Here is a 22,036-nt window from a genome sequence, read left to right as displayed (position 1 = left end):
AAATTGCTCATTTCTTGCTGTCCTGCTGGCCCACGCTCAGCAGCCTGCCTTAGGCTGTACCTGAAATCTTCCTCCTCCAAGTTAATAAAGTCAAGAAATTCAGGTGCCCTGTCATTCCCCAAGGCACAACGTGCTTCTGATGCACTGCTCACACAGTGCAGGGGAATTTTAACCCCAAAGAACAGACCATTTTGGGTCGGACGGGAAGTTTAAATGTTACAAATTTGAACCCCACTCCAAACCTGCCCACTTCTCGTGTTAACAAAGGTGGACAACCAAACCACACTCATGTGGCAGATTGTCAATTCAGGCTGCATGCCACATATTCATTTAATGTTTCAAGTTTAATTCTGTCCAGCCGGATTTCCCAGGCTTTGGGATAGCTGGCAGCTAAAATAAGGCAATGTCTGCTGGATCGAGGAGGCAAGTGCCATTCCACTTATAGCCTGTTGCTCCACAACCCTTCTGATCTCCCCCGATCTCCTTTCCCAGGGCCATCAATTTCATTATAGAGGCCTCCCCTCAACTCCCCTCATCCCAGGTATCACCCAAGTGAACCTTCTCTGAACTGCTTCTAATGCAATTATGTCATTTCTTAAAGAAGACCAAAACTGAACACAGTACTCTAGATGTTATCTCAATAATGCCCTGTACAACTGTAGCAAAATATCCCTATGTTTCTATTCCATTCCACTTGCATTAAACAACAACATTTCATTTGCCTTTCTAATTACTTACTGTACTTTCAGATTAACTTGTGATTCATGTATCAGGCCACCCAGATCCCTCAGTACCTCAGAGTTCTGTAAACTCCCGCTTCCGGAGGGCAGATTAGTCACTCCCACCCCCAAACCACCCACCCTCCCCAACATTGTGTCGGTGAGATCTGCCGAATTCTTGCCTGATATGTTGGGATGTCCAGGGCAGCCATTTGTTAGGCGTTTAATCATAGACTTCTGAGTGAAGTGTAAAATACCACTCATATGTGTACTGAGGAATAAAGAATGACACCTGCACCAATTAATGCCGATCACAGTATCATTTAAATGTATCATTATCAAATCTAGTTACAGTTTTTACATGGTTAATCAAACCTATAATACAAAGTATGAAGTCTTACAACACCAGGTTAAAATCCAACAGGTTTGTTTCGAATCACCAGCTTTCGGAGCACAGCTCCTTCCTCAGGACACTCACCTGAGGAAGGAGCAGCGCTCCGAAAGCTAGTGATTCAAAACAGACCTGTTGGACTTTAACCTGGTGTTGTAAGACTTCTTACTGTGCCCACCCCAGTCCAACGCCGGCATCTCCACATCATGGCTATAATACAAACTACAAACCATTGTGATTTCCCCTGAATTAGATTAGTGAATTTTCAATGGCAGCAAGCTTTATTAGACATTGTAATGCTTACACATCTTCCTGCTCCTACAGATTGTCATTCTTAACACATAATGTTTTAAAAGCAAGGCATTGCCAGGTAACCCAAGGCTGCACTCAATTTGGAGACACTAGTGCAGCTTCCTACCTTCCTCTCCATACTCACATGTAACCCATCCTATCCTCATCGGCAATGGCTCAATGATGGCCTGACAGTTTTTAGAGTTGACCAATGATGCCTTTGGTCTGTCATTGGGAGTGAGGTGCATTGACACATGTTACTAGACCAAATCTTATCTCGCCTGACTATTAAACATACCTTACAGATGGAATCACGAATGGTCCGGTGTTGTAATTAGGAATGGCCAATCTTTCCTTGTGCAGGAATACTTTGGCAAATGGTAGCAACCTGGGATCTTGTTTTCATTTTTGTCAGATTTCTTTCTTGGTAACGTTGAACGTCTCTTCCCACAGAACATAATAGTCTACAGAATAAAATAAACATTTCTTCAGTAGCTGTGTGAACATTGTGAAACACTCAGTTTTGCTGCATTTTTGGCAGGCTTGGGGTTTTTAGATAACTCTTCCAACTTGCAGTGCTGATATGAGAATTTTATTTTCTTTCAGGTTGACTGGTTTGAATTTGCCTTCACCTGTCATCAGTAGCAAAAATTGGCTGCGGCTACACTTCACATCCGACAGTAATCATCGGCGGAGAGGATTTAATGCACAGTATCAAGGTGAGAGCTTTCCCAAGCCAAACCGAAGCAGGTAATCTCACTGGAAGCCAAAAAACTGTTCAGAATATACGTTCTCGGGTGAAAATACGAAGTAACAATTGCAGAAAACTGAAATAAAAATACAGTGGTAGAAATGTCCCAGGAGGTTGGTAATCACCTGGAGAAGAAAGGTTACCTTCTGAAGCGTGACCAGAGGAACGGTCTCACCTGAGATGTTAATTGATCTCTCACTCCCTCTCGCATGTTTGGTGTTCACTGCCAACATCTAATGTTTTAATCTTTAAAAAATGTCTTTATCTCCTGTTAAGATAAATCATTTGGGATATTTTTGCTTTGGTGGGATAGGAGTGAGAAATTTTCTTTCCTTCTTCAGCATTGACCCCGAAGAGCTGCTTAGTGCAGCTGAGAGGTCAGCTGGAGAAATACAACCTCTTCCTGTGTTGCCCTCAGGCAGTTCTCTGAAGATATGTGAGGGTAAGAGTTACAATGAGACCTCCTCTCCCTGAGCCTGTTAAGATTATGTTTACCCCTTGTTAAATATCTCCCATTTTCAATCACACTCCTGAGAATGGGAGCTCTGGGCTGGAGATCAAATTTATATCGCTCACATGATTCATCACCATTCTGACAGATTTTATCAGCCGCCCTTCTACTGTCTTCTTGAGACTTAACATTTTCCCCATTGATATTGTTAGTGAAAAGATCTGTGTGGAAAACCTCATTCTGTACTGAATTTTCCACTAAAATTATTAGCAGGAAACATAACGTTAACCTCCTGTTTCTTCTTCCTTTGTGGTTAAACTGAGTGTTTAAAATGGCATGTATGCAAAATCACAACCATAGAAAGGTAAGCCTTTGTGGTAAACATAATTGATTTACTATGTTTTGCATTTTGTCAATTGTTCAACCGACAACAGGTTTTATGTTGTGGATCAGAATGGTTTTGAAAGATGTTACACATTTCACTGGGCTCTGGCATTTCCAAACCATGCAAAACAAGAAACAATAAAACCAATAAAAGGTTGAACTGCCTGGCTAAAATATTAGGGTATAAATGAGAGAAAGTTGCGATCAAACTTGTCCACCTTATAGAATAAAAAAGTGGCATAATTATCCAAATGAAGAGAGATTGCAGAACTCTGAGGTACAGAGGGATCTGGGTGTCCTGGTACATGAATCACACAAAGTTGGTATGCAGGTACAGCAAGCGATTAGGAAGGCAAATAGAATTCTGATATTTATTGAAAGGGGAATGGAATATGAAAATAGAGATGTTTTTCGACAATTGTACAGGTCATTGGTGAGACGGCACCTAGTTCAGAGTTTAATTTAAGAAATGCATAATTGCGGGCAGCATGGTGGTGCAGTGGGTTAGCCCTGCTGCCTCATGGTGCCGAGGTCCCAGGTTCGATCCCGGCTCTGGGTCACTGTCCGTGTGGAGTTTGCACATTCTCCCCTTATTTGCGTGGGTTTCGCTCCCACAACCCAAAGATGTGCAGGGTAGGTGGCTTGGCCTCGATAAATTGCCCCTTAATTGGAAAAAATGAATTGGATACTCTAAATTTATTTTTAAAAAGGCATATTTGCAACAGAAGCAGGTCAGAGAAAGTTCACACAACTCACTGATTTGTGGGATGAGAGGATAATTGTAGGAGTGAAGGTTGGGTCTTCTGAACTGGAGTTCAGAAGAATGAGGGGTGGTCTTATTGAAACGTTTAATATCCTGAGGGGGGTTGACAGAGTGGATGCCCCTTTGTGGGAGACACCAGAACGAGGGAACACAGTTTAAAAATAAGGGGTCTCCCATTTAAGATGGAGATGAGAAGCAATCTTTTTCTCTCAAGAGGGTGATGGTCATTGAATACTAATGAGGCGGTGGTAGATACATTCTTGGCTAACAAGGGAGTCAAAGGTTATCGGGGGTAGTTGGGAAAGTGGCACTGAAGTCACAATCAGATCCAGTGATCTTACTGAATGGCAGAGCAGGTTTGAAAGGGCTGAATGGACTACACCTGTTCCTAATTTGCATCTTTTGTTTACTATATCTTGCTTCTATATCTTATGATCTTAGAGAGGTGAGTAGCCATTTCCATTTTCCATCAATCAGCTCAAGGGCACCGGAGCTGTTGGCCCAGTGCTGTGAGGAGTGAGGGACCCCTCAAGGGGGGGTTGGTCTGGGCCGGGGGGTGAGGAGCTTTGCATCTGTGAGGTCTTCAAGCCATCTTTAAATATTGTGGAGATCGAGGGCAGCATGTGGCGCAGTGAATAGCACTGGGACTGCAGCGCTGAGGACCCGGGTTCGAATCCCGGCCCTAGGTCACTGTCAGTGTAGAGTTTGCACATTTCCCCCATGTCTGCGTGGGTTTCACCCCCACAACCCAAAGATGTGCAGGTTAGGTGGATTGGCCACGCTAAATTGCCCCTGAATTGGAAATTTATTTATTTTTAATTGGGTACTCTAAATTAAAAAATATATATATTGTGGAAATCCATAACAGCGGCAATCACACATGCAGCCTGTCTGTCTCATCAAACACTTCAAGGAAATAGCCCTGCTCTTAGTTCTAAGCTGAAAATCACTTTAACTCCCTTTGACTGTGAGCAGCCTCTAGCTTCACAGCTGAAGGCTATTGCAAATGAGGAATTGGTCTTGTTAGTTGTGAGAGCATTTCACAGGTTTTATTTGCCGCTTGTTCCTGCTGGTGAGTGCATATGCCTGGAGGCTGCTGTTGCTGTTTCCTTCCATTTCTGTAGCTGGAAATAAGGACAATTCTTTGCTTTGATACCTGGGTATGGCACATATGGCTCTGGGGTATGTATGAGTCTAGAAGGCAAGTCTTGTTTGAAGCAAGAAGATGTTGTGGGACCTGGTGCGTGACATTGTTGATGCTGTTGAAGAAATGCTTCCGCAGATTGCTGATACTTTTGTTGCTGGTGCGATGAGTTTTGCACGTAACTGGCACATCACCCGCAAGTTAAATATGCTGGAAGTCCAGGTTGTTCAACTGTTTCTTGAGTGCCAATTGAATATGTGGATGCCAGGATTTGGTTCTGGTGAGATTGGGCCGTGTAGGAGGACCTGCTGCTTATGGACAGAGCACTGATTTGCGGAACAAGTAACACATTGATGGACAGATCATTTCTACAACAAAGTTCTGGACATGATAGCACATTCTCAGGCTTATCCTCCATTTCAGTAGAGGAAGCTGCGAGGGGTGTAACCGTGTGTTTATTTTTTTTTGTGAAAACGAGCTGATATAGCTTTGTATTGGTACTAATATGGAACGGTGACGTTTCCTCATTGTTTAATGGTTAGTGTGGAATGTAACGTAGTTGATTTTCAAATGTTTGTTCCTGTTGACTGTTTAATAAACAAAATATTCCCCACTCTCAAGTGGTTTCTCGAGAGCACATGTGCCATTCCTCAAAGTATAATTAGTGCACAGCATTTCAATCAAACTTTGAAGCCTGAGCCCCCAGGAGCATCAGCACCACAGGGACAGCTGCCAGCATTCAAACACTGAAGAGCAGGGCTTCAGCACGCGGAATCTTTGCGTGACCCAAGGATAAGTGTGGGACAGGGGAGGTCACCTTAGCATGGTCTCCCTAATGTTCCCGATAAAGGTCTGGGGTCTAGGGTCTCTTGACGTGGCCAACAGTGAATGTGCAGAACAAGGTTACAAGGTTTGCCAGCACAACCGGCTCGCTGGATGACACTCCGAGAAAAAGCGGAGACCTTAGACCCAGGTGGAGACTTGATAAAATGAGACACACGCTGCCACCCATGCTGTCATTGAGAGATGCATCAGTTCTGAGGTTTTGACCTCTCTGGCGTGCCCTGCAGTACGCACCCCCCCCCCCCCCCCACCCCCCACAGCCAGATGGTCTCCCACTTTGTGGTGGTCTGCTGTGCTCTCCACAACCTAGCACAGCAGTGGGGACATGGTGGAGGAGGCGGGACATGAAGCTTCATCTGAGGAGGAGTCAGACCAGGAAGAGTGGAAGGACTAGCCTGAGGATGGAGTACAGGTGGAGGACATTCCCAGAGTCCAGGGAGGCCATCATCCTCACCAGATTCTCATAGGACAAGGCTGTGTCCTTCAGCTCACCCCCTCCCACATCCAATTTCCAATTTTGCCCCTTTCCCCCATTTCCGTCCTTCCCCCATTTCCCTCAATCCCCCTCTCCATTCCCCCTACCCCATTTCCCTCATTCCACATACCCCTCCAAAATTCCCCTCTTCCAATTTCCCTCCTTCCTCCCTCCCCCTCCCCATTCCTCCCTCCCACCGCATTTCTCTCATTCCCCCCGCATTCTCCCCTCCCCCCCCCCCAATTCCATCCCCTCCCCGCCCACTCTATCCCACCCTCCAAGGGTCTGTGTAACATCAGTTCAGGATGATGGGCCTTTGTCAGAACTGTCAGCGGGTCAGTGAACAAGGCAGGAGAGTGATGATAACTCACTGTGAGGTAAGCTCTGATGCTCCTCAGTTTATGCCAAAGTCGGACTGCTATTTTTCTGCTGGCAGTGCGCTCACACCCAGCCTCTGAACGGGGTCTGCACTGGGGGCATTTGGTCTTAGGGGCGGGGGGGTTTAGGACTTGGACCTCTGCAACTCCGCCCCTGTCTTGGCCCTATCTCATTTATTATGGGCTATCTTCTCCTGCGGGGACAAAGAGAGGGCATTGTGAGCAGCACACTATAGCAGGTGACATCTATGGGCACTGCACATGGACATGAAGGGGTTGTGTTGATGGATCGTTTCTAGGGAGGGTGCGAGGTGTCAGCCAGCGATTTGTGGGGGTGGGGGAGGGATTGGGAATTTGAAGGGTGGCCGGCAGAACTGAGCCAGGAGAGAGGTGGCAACTTACCTTGCAACTCGATCGATATCGTTGGTCTTCCGACATTGGGCGGCAGTTTTCCTTGTCCCGCTGCCCAAACTGACAGCCGCTGCCACTGACGCATAGAATTATAGAATTTACAGTGCAGAAGGAGGCCATTCGACCCATCAGGTCTGCACCGGCTCTTGGAAAGAACACCCAAGGTCCACACCTCCACCCTATCCCCATAACCCAGTAACCCCACCCAACACTAAGGGCAATTTTGGACACTAAGGGCAATTTATAATGGCCAATCCACCTAACCTGCACATCTTTGGACTGTGGGAGGAAACCGGAGCACCCGGAGGAAACCCACGCACACACAGGGAGGATGTGCAGACTCCGCACAGACAGTGACCCAAGCCGGAATCGAACCTGGGACCCTGGAGCTGTGAAGTAATTGTGCTATCCACAATGCTACCGTGCTGCCCCGGGTGGCATTTCTGACCCTCCTGTTGGTCCTCTGACCCCCTCGGGGGAACAGGTTGCCTTGTCTCGCTTCGATGGTATCGAGAAGCCTGGCGAGGTCGGCATCCACAAAGCGAGAAGCAGGTCTGCACGCTGCCATGCTTATATATTGACTGGGAATGAGTGGTGAGGGAGCATTTAAAAGCATTTTCCCTCTTTTTTTCCAGCATGATGCTTGTCATGATATGTGGACACGCACATAATGATATACAGACAAGCAGCTAATGGACACAGAGAACAGTACATGACCAATCAGCAGGCAGGACACTCGGGGGTGGTATCTGACTATAAAAGACACGAAGCACTCACTCCGCCTCTTTCCACTGATGAACATTTAGAGAGACAGTCAAGGGTGTTGTTACAATCTCATACCTCCACCACGTGGCTAAGAGCTAGTCTGGTTCAGTCAGACAGAGTAACCACACTTAAGTTAGCAGAGAGTCGAACTCACAGAGAACTGTGCTAACAGTGCTATTAGTTCAATAAACTTGATTGAACTAACTACAAGGTCTGGAGTATCTTTTTGATCTATGCTGCATCCAGTTGCAGCCAGTGTTATACCAGTGTACCTAACACGACAATGCTGAGGCGCAGGTCTGGCGAATCAGACGACATGACAGCCAGTAATGGCGAGGAGCTTGTGGGAGCTAATCTCCACTAAGAGCCATTAAATATTAGCCGCGCTCTCGTCAGTGTGGCCATCGATGAACACCTCACCAATTCTGGCAAAAAATGACACTTAGAAACTTTTCCATTCAATCGCACCCTCGGTCATCTGCCTTGCCGAAGCCATTTTGTCAGAGCATGTTGCCCATTTTAAAAGAAAAAAGTGAATTGTAAGAGTCAATTGGAGTTGTATTTTAAAAGTTATGAGCGTGACATTGCCTCAATGGGCATGTCAGATGAGTCATTGCAAAATCAAATCCTCTTCCAATTGATTTGTGTTGAAGAAATATTTGATGTTTATGGTCTGGTGAGCAGCTGGACTTTGGAAATGACTGAATTGTCTTGCTTGCTGGAAATTTGCTGAACATGATCATCACAGTCAGCACTCTTTCTGAGATGCAAAGTGTATTTTGATCCAAGTGAAGGATATTGAACCCTATCTTTGTTGGAAGATAAATTCAGTAAATATTTAAAGAAGAAAGCAGTAATTTATTCACCACCTTCATACAGTTTGAGACTGTAAGCAGCTAGAGAATGTGAAAGTTATTGACTAAATCTGGCTGACAAGATGGCAAGGTTAATGATAACTACAGAAGTCAGTTTTTTGCCACCAACACATTCGAAGTACAAGTACTATTGTAATGTATGAAACGCAAACAGCAATGAGGTGAATGACCAGATAATCTGCTCTTGTGATGTTGGTTGAGGGATAAATGGTGGCCTTGATATCAGAGTACCTTTCTACTTTGCTTTGAAAAGTGGAGTAGGATTTTTTATACCCAATTGAAAGGACCGATGAGGCCTAGTTTCATTATTTCATCCAAAGGATAATACAGCAGTCCCTCAGTATAACTGCTGAGATTTTTTTCACATTTCACACTAATATTATCCCCATTGAAGGAATTCAGTCCACCAATTCAACTAAATGAATTGGCATCCTTTCATATAATTAGCCTAGTTAGCTTTGGGTATCTGTAAAGTCTATGCATGCGATGAACATAGACTGACACTTTAGACCAAACTTGGTATGTCGAAGGGAGTCATCAGGTCACATACAGCATCATTAAAAAAAATATAGGGTGCGAATTAACCAAAACATTTCTCAGTGTGGTACAAAATATTAATTGGTCCACTTAACGAGACCCCATGGGCTTCACGCCGCAAATGATGGTCCTGCCGGCTGATTCGCCGGGACCGCGCTTGCCAGCGCACCCCGCCCAGCACCATTCTGTACCCCGGCTCAGTCATGTCCAGCAGTGCCGCCCACACCAATTGGAGGAGCCCCAAGACTATGGCTGCAGGAGATGGCGCCGGCAATACGTAGCACCGAGGCCAACACTGCGAGGCTGGTGGCCGCAGTGGAGAGCCTGGTGCACAACGTCAGCAACATGAGTGGAGGTGTCCAAGGCGTGGCTCATTCAGTGACAGCCATAGCTGATCACCTCGACAGTGTGTCCCAGTCGCTGAGGGACATGACCCAGTACCAGGCGGACTTAGATGAGGCAGGGGCATGATTCAATCTCAGGAGGGCATTGCCAAGACCCTCTAGAGGATGTCCTGGTCGCTAGGGGATGTCTCCCAGTCCCATGTGGACATAACCAAGGGGCCGTGGGACATGTCCCAGTCTCAGGTGGGCATGGCAGAGGCGCTGCAAAGCATGTCTGTGTTGCTGGGGATGTGTCCCAGTTGCAGGTGGGCATTGCCAGGGTGCACAAGAGCATGTCCCAGTCACTGAGGAGCATCGCCCAGGACATTGGTACTGTGCTGCAGACACTGGGGAGCTGCCAGGGTTGGCAGGGCCAGATATGCAGGGTCAGCCAGGGCTCGATCAAGCTGCCCCTCTGTCCCGAGGTAATACCAGAGCCCTATGGGCACTAACCAGGAGTAGAGAGCACTGGGTGCCAATCCAGAGCCACCCTATGGAGTGGCGGTGACAGCCACCTGCTCCCCCGAGACCCAACCAGCCTGACAACGGCGTGTCTCGGAGTCAGCATCCGGAACAGGGTGGCACGGCGGGGCATGTGCTGCCTGCAAGTGAGCTGGGGCCCTCCGGCCCCAGAGCCCTCAGAGGACACCCGCCGGGGCATTCAAGACAATGGGATGTGGTAGGCAGCAAGCTGCCACCTCCTCTGCTGGGGACACACCTAGATGCAGCAGTAAAGTATGGAAGGCTAAGCAGGACAAGGATCACTGAGTGGGCACTGGGAGGCAGGGGTAGGGGGGCGTACGGTGGGGAGTCACCGGCCTCTGTACTGGCATCATTAGCCCAGTTCTTAGTGGGCACCCCTTATCCCCCAATAGCCAACCAGCCATCCAGGGGCGTTCCTCAAAGAGGTCGGGATGTCCGAATGTCCCAGGATGTAGCTGTCATGAACATTCCCTGGGAAATGTGCACACATGTGCATGGTCTTCATGAGCTGCATGATCAAAGACTGGAACTCCTTCCTGTTGTTGTAGAGCACTCCCAGAGTGCAAAGCGACAACCAGTCTATCAGCCCCTGGACCTGGGGCATCCTGTCGATGGTGGAGAAAACTGCTGCCCAGGCATCTTGTTGGGCTTGGTCCAAGCCAAAGTTTATACAGTTAACTGCCTGGGTATACAGAGCATCTGTGACTTCATTAATGTACTTGGGGGCTGTAGCTTATGAGATGTCACACTCAAGCCCTGGAATAATCCTGTGGTGTAGAGGTTCAGGTCTGTGGTGACCTTGACGGCCATCAGGAGCAGGTATCCTCCTCCTCCACGTGGTGCCAAGTCCATCAGATCATGGCACAGATGCCCTCCTGTCCCCTTGTTGAGGCGGAGCCTTCTGCGCCAACATTGTCTGTCAACTGTTCGAAAGACTAGCAATGCCTGTACACCTTGGACCGTCGCAGACCTCCCCCTCTGGGGTGCCCCCTGTCTTGGTCAGCCAGGTTCTCTGGGTGTGGGATGGGGCCCTGCACATGGGCTGCTGCCTTGAGTCTCTGTCAACGCTGCTGCCCTGCCTCCTCTGGCATCTGGCCACCTGGCCAGCCAGCAGCAACACTCGGGCAGCTTCCGCTGGGTCCAAGATGTCATCCATTGCATGTAATATCTGTAAGGAGTTGGGAGAGGATGAGTGTCTAACAACCAGCGGTCTCTTTCATCCCAATCCCCCCAGTGTTTCTTCTCCTCCTCCCCCACTCCCCGGCACGCCCTGCCCGCACCCCCCCCGGTGGCAGCGGACGCCCCTGATCACCAGACCCCCGAGCCTGCATCCCAGACATCTGTACGTAATGTTACCTGGACCGAGTGCTGGTCCCCTGCCCGGTCCGCACACCCACTCTCTGGCCATTTAAATATCCTCGGTGCTGGGGCCCAGTCACTGGGTGTTCGGGTGTTGGCCTCTGCGTCCATGGTGTTGCCTCCTGCACTGTTCAGGCACAGTGTCCAGGCATCACGGTCTGATTGGGATGCTCGGGAATAACTCCGACATACTACATGGCATTACTATCCACGGGGATCCACTTCATCTGTGTCAAGTGCTCACATAACTACGATTGTTAATTTCCAAATAGCAATAGCCTTCAGCCGCAGGCCTCTGCAGTCAGTGGGAGTTACAGGTGGTCGGTGGGGCAGGCCGGTGTTATGGGCCAGGGTTTAGAGAACCCCAAAGTGTATCATGGAGTTCACCTGACCCACAACTTTTAATAGATTGTGGTATGGGGAGCACATGGCCCACTCTACAGGTGTGGTACAGCAGAAATGGAAAAGTATTTTTTAAAACAAAACCATGTTTATTCTATGAACTCAAGTTAACCTTTTTAAAACATAGTGAACATCTTAGCAACCATTAATTCAAATACAACCCCCAAAGAATACAACACTAAGTAATCCGTAAGCTGTCCTTTTAACATCCAGAAGACTTTTTTAAAAAACCTTTAAACAGAAGCATGTCAGGTTAAAGTCACTACTGAGAACATTTATAATTCTGAATTCACCAAATGATCAAGAGATAGTCTTTTATGGCAGAGAGATCAATAGTGCACCTGCTCTGTCTGGCCTCTGCTCCAACACTGAAAACGAAACTAAAACACACCCTGCAGCAAATAGCCTAAAACGAAAGTAAAAAGCTGACAAACAGCCCAGCTCCACCCACACTCTGACATCACTGATAAACATCCATTTCTTAAAGGTACATTTATTAAACACCCATTTCTTAAAGGTACTCTCACATGACACCGGCTGTGGCTGGGATTGTCCCCAGAACGAGACCGCACGATCCAAGGGTTGGCATGGCGGGCCCGTGGGCACTGAGACACCCCCCCCCACCAGCCCAGGATATGGGCAGCAAACCCCCGCTCATCCAATAGTGACCCAGCCCGACCTAAGCTGTCTCCCCGAGGGCTCCCCCATCCTCCCTCCAAGCACCGAAGCATCAACCCCAGTGCAGCCAGGCTCTTTGCCTGGAAGCGAAGATGGCTACTCACCTCCTCGGGTCCCAGCAGCAGCCATTCAGCAAGCTTCACATTTTTAAAAAGGACTACTAATCAGCGCCCGCGTGACCACTTGCTGAGGAGGCCGTTAGATTGGGGTCGCTCCCGTTAATCGTAAGATTGGTTTCTCGCAGCACCAAGGTGGGATCCTGATTTCGCCAATGGGAGCGGGCCGGTTAGATCCCAAATTGATAAGGACCCAGCGCAGTTCTCGATTTTGGCCTCTCCCGTGATTTTGCAGCTTCGTCACACTCTCAAAGAACAAAGAACAAAGAAATGTACAGCACAGGAACAGGCCCTTCGGCCCTCCAAGCCCGTGCCGACCATACTGCCCGACTAAACTACAATCTTCTACACTTCCTGGGTCCGTATCCTTCTATTCCCATCCTATTCATATATTTGTCAAGATGCCCCTTAAATGTCCCTATCGTCCCTGCCTCCACTACCTCCTCCGGTAGTGAGTTCCAGGCACCCACTACCCTCTGCGTAAAAAACTTGCCTCGTACATCTACTCTAAACTTTGCCCCTCTCACCTTAAACCTATGCCCCCTAGTAATCTCGCTTCAGTGAAACGCGGCTATTAAATCGCACCCACATTTTTATTGGATTGGATTGGATTTGTTTATTGTCACGTGTACCGAGGTACAGTGAAAAGTATTTTTCTGCGAGCAGCTCAACAGATCATTAAGTACATGAGAAGTAAAGGGAATAAAAGAAAATACATAATAGGGCAACACAACATATACAATGTAACTACAAAGGCACTGGCATTGGATGAAGCATACAGGGTGTAGTGTTAATGAAATCAGTCCATAAGAGGGTCATTTAGGAGACTGGTGATAGTGGGGAAGAAGCTGTTTTTGAGTCTGTTTGTGCGTGTTCTCAGACTTCTGTATCTCCTGCCCGATGGAAGAAGTTGGAAGAGTGAGTGAGCCGGGTGGGAGGGATCTTTGATTATACTGCCCGCTTTCCCCAGGCAGCGGGAGGTGTAGATGGAGTCAATGGATGGGAGGCAGGTTCGTGTGATGGACTGGGCTGTGTTCACGACTCTCTGAAGTTTCTTGCGGTCCTGGGCCGAGCAGTTGCCATACCAGGCTGTGATGCAGCCTTATAGGATGCTTTCTATGGTGCATCTGTAAAAGTTGGTAAGAGTCAATGTGGACATGCCGAATTTCCTTAGTTTCCTGAGGAAGTATAGGCACTGTTGTGATTTCTTGGTGGTAGTGTCGACGTGGGTGGACCAGGACAGATTTTTGGAGATGTGCACCCCTAGGAATTTGAAACTGCTAACCATCTCCACCTCGGCCCCGGTGATGCTGACAGGGGTATGTACAGTACTTTGCTTCCTGAAGTCAATTACTAGCTCTTTAGTTTTGCTGGCATTGAGGGAGAGATTGTTGTCGCTACACCACTCCACTAGGTTCTCTATCTCCTTCCTGTATTCGGACTCATCGTTATTCGAGATCCGGCCCACTATGGTCGTATCATCAGCAAACTTGTAGATGGAGTTGGAACCAAGTTTTGCCACGCAGTCGTGTGTGTACAGGGAGTAGAGTAGGGGGCTAAGTACGCAGCCTTGCGGGGCGCCGGTGTTGAGGACTATTGTGGAGGAGGTGTTGTTGTTCATTCTTACTGATTGTGGTCTGTTGGTCAGAAAATCGAGGATCCAGTTGCAGAGTGGGGAGCCAAGTCCTAGGTTTTGGAGCTTTGATATGAGCTTGGCTGGGATTATGGTGTTGAAGGCGGAGCTGTAGTCAATAAATAGGAGTCTAATGTAGGAGTCCTTGTTTTCGAGATGCTCTAGGGATGAGTGTAGGGCCAGAGAAATGGTGTCTGATGTGGACCAGTTGCAGCGGTATGCAAATTGCAGTGGATCAAGGCGTTCTGGGAGTATGGAGGTGATGCGCTTCATGATCATATTCAAGGTATTTTCAATTTTATTCAAAACACAAACACACAACCATCTTTATACACCTTTATAACTGCATCACCCCACTCCCCATACACCCCTCTCACCCCGTTTTATAGCTAAACAATAAAACAGTAATAACTATAACACAAAACAATGAACAAAACCCAGCCCTCACACCCACCCCCCACCCACTGACATTCAAAGATTCTTAATGTAGGAGATGAACAACCTCCACCTCGAGAGGAATCCCTCCTCCGATCCTCGAATGGCGAATTTTATCTTCTCCAGATTAAGGAATTCCACCAAATCACGCACCCACCCCACTGCTTCGGATGGTTCTGGCGACACCACACTAGAAAGATGCGTCTCCGGACTATCAGGGTGGCAAAGGCCAACACATCAGCCCCTTTTCCACCTGCACTCCCAGATCTTCCGAAACCCCAGATACCGCCACCCATGGACTCGGAGGCACTCTCATCTCCAAAATCTTTGGCATGGTCCCCGAGAAGGACTCCCAGAACTCCACTAATTTTCGGAATGACCAAAATGACCAGTTGTTTCCACTGGCGGGTGAAAGCAGAACTAGGGGGCATAGCCCCAAAATAAGGGGAAGTAGATTTAGGACTGAGTTTAGGAGGAACTTCTTCACCCAAAGGGTTGTGAATCTATGGAATTCCTTGCCCAGTGAAGCAGTAGCGGCTCCTTCATTAAATGTTTTTAAGATAAAGATAGATAGTTTTTTGAAGAATAAAGGGATTAAGGGTTATGGTGTTCGGGCCGCAAAGTGGAGCTGAGTCCACAAAAGATCAGCCATGATCTCATTGAATGGCGGAGCAGGCTCGAGGGGCCAGATGGCCTACTCCTGCTCCTAGTTCTTATATTCTTATAAAACATGTGATCATGGTTCGCCGGCTCCACTAAACACTGCCCACACTGGTCATCAAACAGCTGACTCATACACAACTTTGGCATGTGCACCCTATGCACCACTTTAAATTGAATTAGACTTAATCGCGCAAAGGAGGATATCGCATTTACCCTCACTCCAAATCCGCCCTCAATTACCCCACCCAGCTCCTCCTCACACTTCCCCTTAACTTCGCCCCCCAATGAGGCTGTCTCTCCCTCCATCAACACAATCAGCATCATGATACAGAGCACACAGGCTATCCCCTGCCCCTGCATACCCTGTATTTCACCTTTGTAATAATTCCTCATGGGATAATGGGTATGGCTGAAGAGGTCAACATTTGTTGCCCATGCCTAATTGCCCTTCAGAACGCAGTGGTGTGCCACCTTCTTAAACTGCTAGAGTTTTGCGGTGAAGGTGCTGCCAGTGTGCTGTTTGTTAATGGCAAGGACAACCTTTATTAGCCACCTTAATTGCTCTTGAGAAGGTGGCTCCTTGAACCTCTGCAATTTATGTGGTGCAGGTACACCGACAAACCTGCTGAGAAGGGATTTCCAGGATTTTGATCCCGTGACAGTGAAGCATGGTGTCAGGATGGTGTGTGGCTTTGAGGGGAATGTGCGGGTAGTGGTGGCGTCATGCATCTTCTGCCCTTGTCCTTCTCGGTAGTAGCTGTCACAGTTTGGAAGTTGTTGTTGAAGGAACCTTGGTAAATTGCTGCAATGCATCTTGGAGATGGTACACACTGCTGCCCATGTGCGTTGGTGGTGGAGGGGGTGAATATTAAAGTGATGGTGTGCCCATCAAGCAGCTGCTTTGGCCTGATGGGGTGTTGATCTTCTCGAGTTCTTTTTAGAATTGCAGTCATCTGGGCAAGTGGAAAGTTTTCCATCACATTCCTGACTTGAGCCTTGTATTTAGGGGAGTCAGGAGATGAGTTACTTGCAATAGAATTTACAGTCTCTCAGCTGCTCTTGCAGCTAAAGTATTTGCATGGCTCGTCCAGTTCAGTTTCTGCTCAATGTCAACCGCAGGATGTTGATATTGAGGGATTCAACAATGGTAATGTCAAGTAAAGATGGAGAAATTCATTGCCGAGCACTTGTGTGATGCGATCGTGATTAACCACTTATCAGCCCAAGCCTGGATATTGTCCATGTCTTTCTGCATTTGGACATGGACAGCTTTAATATCTGAGAAGTTGCATATGGTGCTGACAAATGGGATTAACCAGGGAGTTCCAAGTTTGTGACCCAGTGAACATGAAGGAATGGCAATCTTTGTCCAAATTGTGATGGTTTGTAACTTGGAGGTAAACTTAGAAGTGATGATTTTTCCATGCACCCGCTGCCCTTGTCCTTCTCGGTGGCAGAGGACATGGATTTGGAAGGTGCTGTTGGCGTGTTGCTGCAATGAATCTTGAAGATAGCACACATTGTTGTGGTTGTGAAAGTGAATGTTTAAGGGGCTGAATGGGTTGCTGATCAAGCAGACAGCTTTTTCCACAGGCAAGTGAGATGATGCTCACATGTAATTTCCCAGACGCCTTGGGTGCTCTGCTCTTGACGGACGAAATTGGGTACCTCAGCTGCCATGACTGTTCTTCCAATCAATGCCTTAAATTTAATTGAGAGCCTGGTTCAACCTACTGTGTCCATACCCCACCTGCTGTTCATACTCTTTCAGGAATGTACCTCAGTGCACTTCTGGTTTCACTACTTTATTCTGCTGTGGTGATGAATTCTTGTCACAAATCTACATTCACTTGAAGTAAATCACTTCATGAGCTAATGGCTTTACTGTGTCCGACCACTGTTTCCAAAACATATTGTATTTGTCAGTGGATTCCACTATACTAGTGAGCCCATAGGCTCACTTTTCTTTTCTGTTTTGGCTCTGACCCTCCCATCAGATCTGAAACAGTGAACCATGTCTTCCATGTGGGGCAGCATGGTAGCACAATTGCTTCACAACTCCAGGGTCCCAGGTTCGATTCCCAGTTTGGGTCACTGTCTGTGTGGAGTCTGCACGTTCTCCCCGTGTCTGCGTGGGTTTCCTCCGGGTGCTCCGGTTTCCTTCCACAGTCCAAAAATGTGCGGGTTAGGTGGATTGGACATGCTAAATTGCCCTTGGTGTCCAAAAAGGTTGGGTGGGGTTACGAGGATAAATTGGAGGTGTGGGCTTAAGTAGGGTGCTCTTTCAAAGGGCTGGTGCGGACTCAACGGGCCGAATGGCCTCCTTCTGCACTGTAAATTCTAGGAAAACTGCCGATTAAGCTGCTTTGCATTTTTGGTTTGGAATTGTCACAATGATGCATTTGATTGATTCACAAAGATTTTTGTTATCCAAGCTGCCCTGTTTTCTTTCCCTTTTCATTCATTATTTTTAAGCTCTTTAAAGAACAACTGAGGTGATTGAGTGACAATAGAAGCATCATAATCTTCAGATGTATCACTCGTGACCAGATGCTATGGGGGTTGAAGTGCAAATTGAATTGGAACGATGGCCAACTTGCTCATCTTTTTGATCGGAGAGGCACTCCACAGCTGTTTTATTGCTGTCAGTAGCGTCAGAGGGGATTGGCAGTTCTCCACTCAAGGGCAAAAGCCAATTTATGAGGACTATTCAGAATTTTCCTCATTACGAAGCAGTAGCCTAGGCTAATGAAAGATCCTCTGTGGTACTGATTTGCTATCACAAGGTATTATTGCCGGACTTATTAACAAATCACATAATATTCAACTCAAAACCTTTTCTCCCTAGAGGGGACGGCAGCAGATTGTCCAACCGTGTGATGATAATTTTTGTACCACTTGGCACAGAGAAGTGGAATACCAGTGGTGAATATATATGGCCATGGACCTGCCCTCTTTTCTCATCAACTGGCGCATCGTCAAGTAATCACCTCCTTGCTCCAGCGTTCAGCAAAAAGAAAAATAGGATGCTTTTCATTAGTATTAATTTACAGTTGCTGGCAAACATAAAATAACTTATCTTCAATTGATAGAAAGGAAATGCCCAATGATGTATCGGTTCTATGTTTCGCTGATTTTGCAATTCTTCACTTCTATTCCCGAACCAACACTAATTTATTACACCAGCTTACTTTATTATTCGTGAGCAAGGCTACTTGAAATTGTGAAGTACCTTTGTCTTGGTTTTTGTTCATTTCGCAGTAATAAATATTCTTGCTGGACCTTGACATTTAAAAATGTATTTCCAAAATATGCCATTCGAAAATGTATGGACTATTTATCACGTTTGTTCATTCAAAAAAAACCCTCAAATGTTTCTGTTTTCCTGTTTGTATCCATAATTTTTCCCTTCAAATATGGGCAAACTGACTTGAAGTTTAAAGAAAGATGCAATGCTTGTTTTTGTGCATTGATGCAATTTATTGAGAGGACAATGTGCAGTGCCACAGAATGATTGCATTCAGGTTCACATCTGGGATTCTCCACATCAGTACGTTCACAATCTCAACTGTGTTACTGTGAAATGAGTTTAGGTGCTTCCTACAGTGAGAGAGATTTCCAAGAGAATTGCTTTGCATCTAGGTTTGTTGATAATGTGGTGGCTTCTTGTACTGGGCTAGGCACAGACGAATCTCGACTTAAAAGACTAGTTGCTGTTGAAAAAAAGCACTTAATTAAACAACATCAACACTCTCTGAAGTGTACGAGTCTGATTTTTAAGTTATGGAGCGCGATCTAATGGCTGCGATGCACTCAGCGCAGTTCCGTGCGAGTCGGTTAGATATCGGCAGAGGCCAAAATCGGGATCCGAGCAAGGTGCCGGTTGGTTTACAACCTAACCAGCCCGCTCCCATTGGCAGGTTCTGGATCCTGCCTAGATGTGGCGAGGTGACAGGTCACACCAATTGAGGGCAATCTCCATCTCATTATAAGATGGATGCCCTATTTAACGACCTCTCGTGATCTAACTGGTTCCCCGACGGGAGGTCATGAGGGCACCCTTTAGCACTAAAAACAGGAAGCTTGTGCAATGGCTACTGTGGGGATCAGAGGAGGTGAGTAGCCATCTTCGAAATCGGGCATGCAGCTCCATGGCATTTGAGTTTGGTTTGTCCTGTGAAAATGAGCTGATATATGGATACCAATATGGAACGGTGATGTTTCCTTGTTGTTTAATGGTTAGTGAGTGTGATATGTGGAATGTTACACAATTGATTTTCAAATCTTTGTTACTGTTGACGGTTTAATAAACAAAATATTCTCAAGTGAAATCTCGTGAGTACACGTTTCAAGTCACTGGCGAATGATATTGCCCTTCATTCCAATCAAGCTGTGAGGCCTGGACACTCTGCCTGAACCCTGGAGGCGTCAACACCACAGAGGCAGCAGCCAACAATTGCACACTAAGAGCTAGGCTTCAGCACTGGGAATATCCCCCCAACCAGGGAGTGAGTGTGGATGGATCCGAGAGGATACCTGAGCCTGGTCCTCCATGTGTTCCCAGCAAGGGTCTGGGGTCTGGTGTCCAGGGGCACCTCCTGTGGCCAAGGGTGTGTGTGCAGTGTGCGATCCCTCAGCACAACAAACTCATTGGATGGCACCCTGAGAGAAGGCAGGAAATGTAAAGGTGGTGGGGGCTTTGAGGGTCTCATGGTGAAAGCCACAACTAATTGTTGGTCTCTTGCCCTCTCCGATTCCTTAACAATATGACATTATGGATGGTGTTGTGGATCCCACAGGGGCAGCCTTGCTGTGCTGGTGGCAGTCCAGGTGGCCATACACCAGAGAAGGCAGTGGCCGCAGCATCGACGAAGGCTGGAAGCGGCACCCCATGTGCAGGGGCCTGTTGCAAATTCTGACAACCCAGCTGCCCAATAGGTCTGGGAGCAACCCAGAGGGGGAGGCCAGCAGACAGCCCATGGTGTGCAGGTGCCTTTGGTCGTTTCAGGAGATGTTGGACAGCATGAGCCGCAGGATGCTCCGCCTCAATAAGGGCACCTGTGCCATGTCCTTGCACACTTGGCACCACATGAAAAAGGGGATACCCACTCCCGGAGGCCATGAAGGTCACCGCAGCCCTGAACTTCTTTGCCATCGATTCATTGCAGGGCTTGAGTGGGAACTTGTGCATCATTTCACAACCTACAGCCCACAAGTGCATCCGTGAGGACACAGATGCAGTGTATGCCCGGGCAGCAGACTACATAAACTTCGAGCTGGACCAAGCCCATGTAGATGTCCGTGCAGCAGGATTCTCCGCCATCGCTGGGATGGCCCAGGTCCAGGGGGTAATTCATGGCACACATCTTGCACACACCGAGGCAACAGAGGGCATCTTTCATTAATAATAAGGGCGTCCACTCCCTGAATGTTCAACTTGAGTGTGGCCACTGCCTCAGGATCATGCACGTATGTTCATGCACGCTTCCAGGGGGTGTGCATGACAGCTACATTCTGGGAAATTGGAGATGCCTGGCATCTTCGGGGATGACACAATGGGAGGGGGGTGGGAGGGGTAGGTTAGGAGGTCCTGGCGGTGTCAGGTGAGATCGATGCCAGGAGCCGATGTCAACTCACCCGTGCAGCCCAGTGGAGGTCGTTGTTGTTCTTCTGTACTGGACTGCTGTCCTCCTGGACTGACGGCTGTTGCCACTGCGTCCCAGGCAGCACTGGCGGCCCTGTGGCTGATCCTCCGACCACGTTGGAGGAACAGGGTGTCCAGTCTCGACTAGATCGGCATCTCTGAAACGTGAAGCAGGTCTCCGTGGTGCCATGGCTGTGTTCTGAGTGTATTTGGAGGGAGTGGTTTATGTGCTGCTCTCCCTTGTTACCGGGAAGATGCTGAGCACGGTCCAGGCCAATCAGCTGGCAGGAAGCGACTGTGTGGCGCTAACTAGATTGCGCCCCAGAGGCCTGTCCACTACTGTCGCCCACCAAGGTGTGTGTCTCTGTGCTGGTGGAAGGTGGGCGTGATAGCTGTGACTCCTCAATAGTGGAATCCCCGGAGCTCTCCCCTAAGGTGGTGTTTTGGAAGGCGCCCTTGCACCCTGGCATCCCAGATGAGCCAGCATCACCGGCTGTGAAGCCCGTGGGGGAACATTTCCAGCACTAATTGCCGTTAGATACCGGCTGCGATCTCGCCGGGTCGGCTGTCGGGAAGCACCCGGGAAATCGTGCTCACTACGGAGCGTAGAGCTTCACCCATTAGATCGCGCCCGTGGTGTTTTATTTCAGTTTGGAATGGTTTGATAACTAGCTCAATTGTTCCCATGCAGAGTAATTGCCTGCGGACAATGCTAGCAAATATTTACCGGTCTTTAAGTTGCTGATCTTTTCAAAGACAAAGCTGCCAACCACATAGCTTCCTCAGCCCCTTAATGGTGTTTGCATCCTTTAACTCTAAAATTAATGAAGGATCTGGCCCAGTTCATTACTAGGTAATTGGTTCAATTGTCAAATATCAGCACACATTTTTGCTCATAGGAAGAGCTCAGGCCAATTACTGTGGACAGTTAACTTTTGGTTGTACACCACCAGTAAATGTGGGGCTTGTATCAGCTCTCATGACTGGTAATCTTTCTCTTCAATGGCTGAAACATGAATGACAAAAATATATCGTCAATGTTATCAATAGGATTGAAAAACGC

The 22,036-nt window shown here is 47.7% G+C and overlaps 1 protein-coding gene across 1 annotated transcript in view; it reads left to right on the top strand.

Moving 5' to 3' along the window:
- Window positions 1–22,036, top strand: part of LOC140410474 (CUB and sushi domain-containing protein 1-like) — a 3,392,839-nt gene that overhangs the window by 2,031,066 nt on the left and 1,339,737 nt on the right. Inside the window, exon 6 of the mRNA XM_072498599.1 lies at window positions 2,008–2,120. Within this exon, the coding sequence (XP_072354700.1) occupies window positions 2,008–2,120 (113 nt within the window). The remainder of the gene's footprint in view (window positions 1–2,007; window positions 2,121–22,036) is intronic.

This window comes from Scyliorhinus torazame, chromosome 4, assembly GCF_047496885.1.
Source record: "Scyliorhinus torazame isolate Kashiwa2021f chromosome 4, sScyTor2.1, whole genome shotgun sequence".
Classification (NCBI taxonomy): domain Eukaryota; kingdom Metazoa; phylum Chordata; class Chondrichthyes; order Carcharhiniformes; family Scyliorhinidae; genus Scyliorhinus; species Scyliorhinus torazame.
The sequence above is the reverse complement of the archived record's forward strand: the minus strand, read 5'-3'. Positions and strand labels throughout refer to the sequence as shown.